The 7546-nt window shown below is 46.1% G+C and overlaps 1 protein-coding gene across 9 annotated transcripts; it reads right to left on the bottom strand.

The window, feature by feature from the left end:
• Positions 1–671: 671 nt before the first annotated feature.
• Positions 672–4221, bottom strand: LOC123132533 (translation initiation factor IF-2). 9 transcript variants are annotated; one of them, XR_006464821.1, is made up of 7 exons: positions 3809–4221; positions 3640–3713; positions 2716–3229; positions 2449–2543; positions 2281–2364; positions 1126–1323; positions 672–1049 (listed from the first exon to the last, which is right to left on the bottom strand). XR_006464821.1 is itself a non-coding variant. In XM_044552356.1 (6 exons), the coding sequence occupies exons 1-4, from the start codon at positions 4165–4167 to the stop codon at positions 3055–3057; spliced, it is 525 nt and encodes a 174-aa protein (XP_044408291.1). In that variant the 5' UTR covers positions 4168–4221; the 3' UTR covers positions 2094–2364; positions 2449–2543; positions 2716–3054. The 9 variants fall into 9 exon arrangements, 1 of the variants encoding a protein (XP_044408291.1); XR_006464820.1 differs by having other exon boundaries at positions 1126–1314; XR_006464816.1 differs by having other exon boundaries at positions 672–1020; positions 1126–1373; positions 3809–4220.
• Positions 4222–7546: the final 3325 nt, after the last annotated feature.

Raw genomic sequence — 7546 nt, 5'->3', positions numbered from 1 at the left:
TTTATTCAACTTGCAGTTTACATAGGCTAAGGTGTACACTGAAAACACAAAAGCTAGTGATGCCAAATAAACCATACATGTGCTTTTTTTCTTTGCATTCCTCTCGATAAACTTGCATATCTTACATTGTGTTGTTCCTGTAATTGATGCAAAGATCTAATAATTTCACATCTATCAGTCCTAAAGAGTGCAAGCTGTCCATATACACGCAAGGTAATGGTGACGGAACCTATGGTTGCAGGCACAAAGGAAAGTTCATGCCTTCTTCAAAACGACAGAACCGTAGTTAGCTTGGCATGAGATCGGGCGTACCTCAGGTGGAGCACGGTCTGTACTACGAGATTGTAAGACAGCATAGAAAGGCGACTTGTAGCGCAAAGTGGACGTACAAAGCTAGCCAAGCCAGCGGAAGCCGTGTGTTTGTAAGATGTGTCCTTGTATTTGTAGTAGCACGCATAAAAAACAGAGAAAGTTGTTGGTTTAATGCCTCCAGTGTATATCAGCAAAACTTAAATTGTGAGCAATCAGAAGTAGCGCCAATTTTTCAGAAAAAATAAACTGAAACATAGTGCACCACAGAGCAAACACAATATCCATGAATCAAGATTAGCTGCAGGAATTAGAAGATCCTCTGCACACTGATGGGCAGATCCATCCTTGGACCCACTCTCTAACATCTCGGAAAGATTAATCTCAAACCATAGACAAATTCGAAAGTGATCAGGCCCAAGAACTTCCGAAGTAAACAAATGAACATTGTAGCAAACTGACTGGATGACTTTAGTTTGAACAATCCAACAAGCAATTTAGCAGCACAATACCCATGACAAAGTGATACAACATTTGCGCGACTGAACCTACTCCAATTTTGGTCCTATTCTGTATCTGAAACTCATCGGTGGACACAGAGCATACGACCACAGCAAAGCAGGGCACAATTCAGTTCTAGATCAGATCTCAAGCAAGTGCTACTCTGGAGGCCGGTCGCCAGCAAGAGCAAAGGAGTAGTAACCCACGGACCTGTTGAGCAGCGAGGCGAAAAAAATAAACTGAAACAGGGGCTCAGGCGATGGACGGCTCAAGCGATGGACAGCTCAGGCGATTAACTTTCAAGAGGAGACATACCTCTGGTGTAGCCGCCTCAGGCGACGGACGGCTTGACGGATGTTCTCCTTCCGCCGGCGAACTTGGCATTGGACGGCTCGACGACTCGACATCCCAGACTCCCAGCTATCTTGCTCTGGCAGCTTACTGGTAGCAGACCAAAATGCTTGGATGCCTGTTCTGGAAGTTGTTCCAAATTTGTGCAGCTCCCTAGGTGGACTCATAGAAGGTTGAACAACGTTTTGTTAATCAGATACAGCATCCCTACACTTAAAAAATGCATAAACAAAATCTACCTCATTAGATGCATCCTTATATGATTCTTGGCAGTTAGTTGAACACAGAGATAATAAGAAACACAAGAAACTGGCTTTTTAAACTTGCATTATTGCAGTATGCAAGAAATTGATGATATTGTCCCCAAGTGGTCTAACAATGCACCAAGTGATTATGTAGAGAATTATAGATTCGCCAAATTCTTAAATCAGTATTTTAGTCAAACAACATTTGTTAATTTGAAACTATTTGATATTGTTGATTGTTCGTAAGTCTATTTTAGTTAGAGAATGTTCTCAATCGGATTACCATCCCTCTTTCTTTCAATTAGGTTCAGCAAATTCCTGTTATTACCTTGACAGTGCCCACTGCTGGACAGAGTTAATATTTTTGGCAAGAAATCTCTGTTATAAATGGTCCAAATTTATCTATATGTATTATGTATATCCCCAACAATAGAAAAAACATTCTGGTCCTCTTCCTCGCTAGCAAATTTTCGTCAGAGATAGGGATATGCCAATAACCTTTCTCTGATTTCTGAGTTTCGGAGGTAGAGGGTGGAAAAATTAGAAAGTCAACAAAGGGCTAGATGAATCTGATTGAAAAACTAAAACAAACAGAATATCTTGTTGTGCATAAATAATCAATTATATGTCCAATTAGTACTGTCCAGTTAAAGGTCGAAGCTAGAATCATAGATCTTACAACTGTACTTCCGAAAAGAACCATTCAGTGTCAGACTTTTATTATTGCTAAATGTCAGGATCTCATATCATACAATCATAGTCCTCCTAGATTAGGATTATACCAAATTAGTGAACGAATAAAATAACTACAATTTGGAGCTTCAAGTAAAGCAAACGGTTAACTAAATTCTCTAGTCGACAGCCATGTTGGTACCTAAAGAATCACCCTCCCCCCTGCTGTTAGTTCAGCACCTCGGTCCCTCGCTCTTGGCGCAGCATCCGATCCCAAATCTCCAACCTGGTAGCCAATTCTGGTCAACAAATAGTAGCATGGAATACTTTTACAACTAACTTAGAATCAGAAAAAAAAAGACATGCTTACCATGTTGACGTACATGACACTGGAACCACTCGTGCAATCATTTTCTAGATGTGTCTCTTTAGGTTCAAAACTGTGAATTTAAGAGATGCGCTTCTCTGAAAGCATAAAGATGCCATATCAGACTCGACATTTGGCTCAACAAATCGTACAGTTCGGTGCAAGTATTTATACTGCTTTCATGTGCAAATCCAAGTGAGAGTAGTATATTGGTAATCCATATTTCAGATGGAAACAGGAAAACAGAAGTGTGATTTTAGAGGTGAATACCTTATCCTCCACCTCTTGGATAAAACAGTCGCCGTCAGATGTGTGGTGAAGTGCTGGCCACCATGCGATCAATGCAAACAAGCACACCACTGCCCATCATATTTTGGGGGGAAATTATATAGTAGTGCTCTCCGGCGTTCATCCTTTGTTCTGTGTTTTCTTTTCACTTCTTCTTTGCAATTCTTGTTCTTGTCAGGCGACATGAAAAATCGACGAAGGGAAAAACAAAATAATAAAGTAAGAACAGAGGCAACGGACGCCATGGTGTGAGCTGTGAGCACAAAAATTCCTCTCACTGAATTTTTACAGCTTGGTCGACCTTTCACTTGGGCCCTTTTTTCACCACATGCCAACATCATTGGCTGCGTGGCGGTGTCGGTGGCGGAGGCGCGGCCACAGAAGGCATTCCGCGCGGACGGCACTGCCACCGCGGATGACGAAGATGCTGTCAGTTGCTGTCGATCTACCACCAATACAAATCTTGTTTTCTAAAGAGAATCTCACCAAACAAAACCTGAAGAGTTTTATTGAAAGTCAGCCAGATGCCCTTCTCCAAAATAGTACTACTTTCTATTAAGAGAAGCATAAGTGACATATACAATGATTTGCGTTTGCAAACTACTCTCATGAGCTGCTTGCAGCGCTGTGTCATGTCCTAAACAATGCAATCCAGTATGTACAGAAGGCAAAAGTGTAATACAATGTTTCAGAGTTACTATAAGATGAGATCCTCGTTGGACGTTCAATCAAAGCAATTCAGAGGATCCCCACATCTAAAGATTTTAGTAAACGTTTTCACTGCCTTTGATTGATTACAACAGATTTATGCCTATTGCTCAAAGCTCATGCCTATAATCCTATGGAAACTATTAGAAAGCATGTGAACAGAACAAAAAAACATCTATTGATCTCCATCCATCATACCATGTATGTTGGTTCCCTTGCAGTTCAGGTAAGACAAGACAACCAAATTAAGCAATTGAACAGAGAAAGCCATCCTGCAGGAGCAGAGGAGCAGGATTGATCAAGCAGTTGGGAATCAGTTCAAAAACAAAGAGGAAAGGGGCGGAGGCTAGGGTGGAACTAAGCTCACGGGAAGGTAGTGAACGGAGGGAGCGCAGCGACCGCGGCCAGAGCCTCCGCGTCCGTGTCGCTGTAAGCCTCGGCCGGATCGGACGCTGCCCCGCCTCCCGCGCGTCCTCCTCCTCCCGGCCGTTTCCCGCGGCGGAGAGGAGCGTGATGAGCAGCTGGTCGCGGTCGGCGGCGTGCGCTCGAACCGGCCGGCGCGGGCCAGGAGCGCGGCGGCCTGGGCCTCGCCTTCGGCGAACCGCGCCTGGAGGACTCGGACGACGCGGGGAGGAGGGCGCGGCGGAGAGGAGACAGGCCAGGGTGCGGGGAGGACGGCGCGGCGGATGATGGCGTGCCGGCGGCGGGGGGGAGCGGCGGATCCATCGGTGGGGTGCGCGGCCGCACGAATTGGGAATGGGTATTTTTTTTCTATCGAACGCGTGCACGGGTGAGCAAGAAATACGAAACGTTTTTTCCATATTATTTAACGGACTGCGGGTTAATTCAAAAAAGCACAGAGACCTTTGTGTAAAAACGCCGTGACGGTGAACCCAGAGACTCAATCCGTGCTTCATTATTAAAAGGGAATCGTTTGCCAACGGCGCACCGGCCGAAGCTTCGGCCGGTCGCGTCCACGCGCAAACGCGCCCAGCGACCCACCTAACGACACGTAGGATGAGGGGCCCGCCCACGTGCGTCTTTTCCTTCCTGCCCTTTCTCCTCTTCCTCTCGGTCATCTCTCTTTTCTCTCTCCCCGTTGCCATGGTCAACCTGTCGCTCACGCCGGAGGCTTCCCAGGGACGCCGCCGTCATGGGAATCAGCCGATCTGGCCACCCTCGACCAGATCCGTGCGGATCCGCATGCATCGGAGCTCTGCCTACCTCGCCGGAGCCGGCCACGCCGGAGTTGCAGCCAGCCATGGCAGACTACAATCATCGGTGGAACCAGTTGTAGCAAATTCAATCATCGGTGGTAGCGAAAATCTACTACGGTTGCAGCAAAACGACGATGGCCATGGGCAGGCATGGGAGCTCGGTGGAGCAGCACAAGTAGCTGTGATAATGGTTGTAGCAAATTTCAACGCCGTTTGTAGCAAAACCAAACTATAGTTGCAGCAAAACGGTGTCATCGTCATCGCGGGTTCACAGCTAAGACAATAAGTTTGAAGCTTTTTTCATTGCCCGTTGTAGCTTTTGTAACCGCCGGTTGCAGCTTTTTCGTTTGTCGTCCATGGGTACGGCTCCACAGTTGAAGCTTTTTTCATCGTCGGATGAAGCTTTTTTCATCGCGAGATGAAGCTTTTTTTGTCACCGGTTGTAACTTTTCTTTGGTCGTTCATAGTTTCCGTCGTACGAGTTGAAACTTTTTTCATAGCTAGTTGAAGCTTTTTTCGTCAGCGATTGTAGCTTTTTCCGTCGTCGGTTGCAGCACTGGGCATATTCCCCCGGGGCTTGATTTTTTGTTGCAAGCGGGGGATGAGCACCAGCGAGCAGACCGGCGAGCACGCCGGTGAGCTCCGGTCGTCGCCACCGGAGCTACAACGGTTGCCACAGAAGCTACAACCGCAGGGGTGGGCTGTTGCATGGGCGAAGCCGGCGACGAGGACGACCGCCCAGGGCTGGGACCGGCGACCATGGCGGCCGGCGAAGACGGACGGCGAGGGCGGCGAGGGTGTCGATGAGCTCGAGAGACGAGGAGGGCAGGCGGGGGGCCGACGACGAGGGAGAACGCGCGCGCCGGCAAGATGGGGTTCCTTTTCTCGTACGTGCTCGCGAGAGGAAGACGCCGCCCAGGGATAAGGATCCAACGGCTCGGGACGGGCCGATCTGACGGCTAGGGTGCGACCGGCCGAAACGTTCAGCCGGCGCACCGGCGCAGATCGTTGCCCATTATTAAATAGGGAGAGATTTATCATGATATAAGGAAATTTAAATAACAACTTTATTTTTGCCTCTAGGGCATATTTTCTTCAGTCTCCCATTTTCACTATAGTCAATAATCTAGGTCACATCATCATGTGATTTAACATGAATAGTTCACATCTTTATGTGATTAGTTCACATCTTCATGTGACTAACACCCAAAGGGTTTACTAGAATCGATAATCTAGGGCCATGGAGGCATGGTGGATCCTGGCAAGGGCCGGCGGGAGGGCTCCGTTTTTAGTCGTTTTTTTCAATCTTGTTAGGGTTTGTGTCATATTCAGGAAGGCGAGACGGCGGCTGCTCCCTGAAGATGGAATAAAGGTCTCCCCGCCTAGCCCCCGTTCCGGCGGTGCGTCTAGTATCGTTGGTGGGCGTGTGGAGGTGTGTCTCCGACAGATCTATCTTTGGTGGATTTGCTCGGATCCGATCGTTGTTCGTCTACGTTCGTGTGTCTTCGGTTTGGATCCTTCTGATCTACGTTATTTTTCTTCGGCGACGGTTGCTGTTCTGGGGTGCTGGTCCTATGGGGCCTTAGCACGACGACTTCCCGACTGTCTACTACAACAAGTTGTGCCCGGCTCCGGCGATGGAGGGGCGATGACGGCGGCGCGCCTTCGGCTCGCTTCGGTGCTTGTAGTCGTCGCTAGGTGGTCTACGAATCTGGATGTAATTTTTATTTCTGGTATTCGTTGTACTGTCATGATTGAAGATGAATAGATTGGAAGTTTTCCCGCAAAAAAAAACACCCAAAGAGTGATCATGTTTTGCTTGTGAGAGAAATTTAGTCAACGGGTCTGCCACATTCAGAGTCGTATATATTTTGCAAAATTTCTATGTCTACAATGCTTTGCACGGAGCTACTCTAGCTAATTGCTCCCACTTTTAATATGTATCTAGATCGAGACTTAGAGTCATCCAGATCGGTGTTAAAGCTTGCATTGACGTAACTCTTTACGACGAACTCTTTGTCACCTCCAGAACCGAGAAATATTTCCTTATTCCACTAAGGATATTTTTGACTGGTGCCTAGTGATCCACTCCTGGATCACTATTGTACCCTCTTGCCAATCTTATGGTGAGGCACATAATAGGTCTAGTACATAGCATAGCATATTTTATAGAACCTATGACTGAGGCATAGGCAATGACTTTTCATTCTTTCTATTTTCTGTCGTGGTCGGGTTTTGAGTCTTTACTCAACTTCACACCTTGCAACACAGGCAGGAACTCCTTCTTTGACTGTTCTATTTTTAACTACTTCAAAATTTTGTCAATGTATGTACTCATTGAAAATATATCAAGCGTCTTGATCTATCTCAATAGATCTTGATGCTCAATATGTAAGTAGCTTCACCGAGGTCTTTCTTTGAAAACCTCCTTTCAAACACTCCTTTATACTTTTCAGAAAATTCTACATTATTTCCGATCAAAAATATGCCATTCACATATACTTATCAGAAATGTTGTAGTGCTCCCACTCACTTTCTTGTAAATACAGGCTTCACCGCAAGTCTGTATAAAACCATATGCTTTGATCACTTTATTAAAGCATATATTCCAACTCTGAGATGCTTGCGCCAGTCCATAGATGGATCGTTGGAGCTTGCTCACTTTGTTAGCACCTTTAGGATTGACAAAACCTTCTGGTTGCATCATATACAACTCTTCTTTAAGAAATCCATTAAGAAATACAGTTTTGACATCCATTTGTCAGATTTCATAAAATGCGGCAACTGCTAACATGATTCAGACAGACTTTTAAGCATCGATACGAGTGAGAAAATTTCATCATAGTCAACACCTTGATCCTGTCGAAAACGTTTTGCGACAATTCGAG

The sequence above is a fragment of the Triticum aestivum genome, chromosome 6A (assembly GCF_018294505.1).
Source record: "Triticum aestivum cultivar Chinese Spring chromosome 6A, IWGSC CS RefSeq v2.1, whole genome shotgun sequence".
Classification (NCBI taxonomy): Eukaryota; Viridiplantae; Streptophyta; class Magnoliopsida; order Poales; family Poaceae; genus Triticum; species Triticum aestivum.
The sequence above is the reverse complement of the archived record's forward strand: the minus strand, read 5'-3'. Positions and strand labels throughout refer to the sequence as shown.

What these genes read in the sequence shown, in the direction of transcription:
- LOC123132533 (XM_044552356.1), bottom strand. Translation starts at nt 4,167, where the DNA reads ATGGATCCGCCGCTCCCCCCCGCCGCCGGCACGCCATCATCCGCCGCG. An exon ending in CCTCCGTTCACTACCTTCCC is followed by an intron (nt 3,714 to 3,808) that starts GTGAGCTTAGTT and finishes CTGCTCCTGCAG; the next exon opens with GATGGCTTTCTCTGTTCAAT.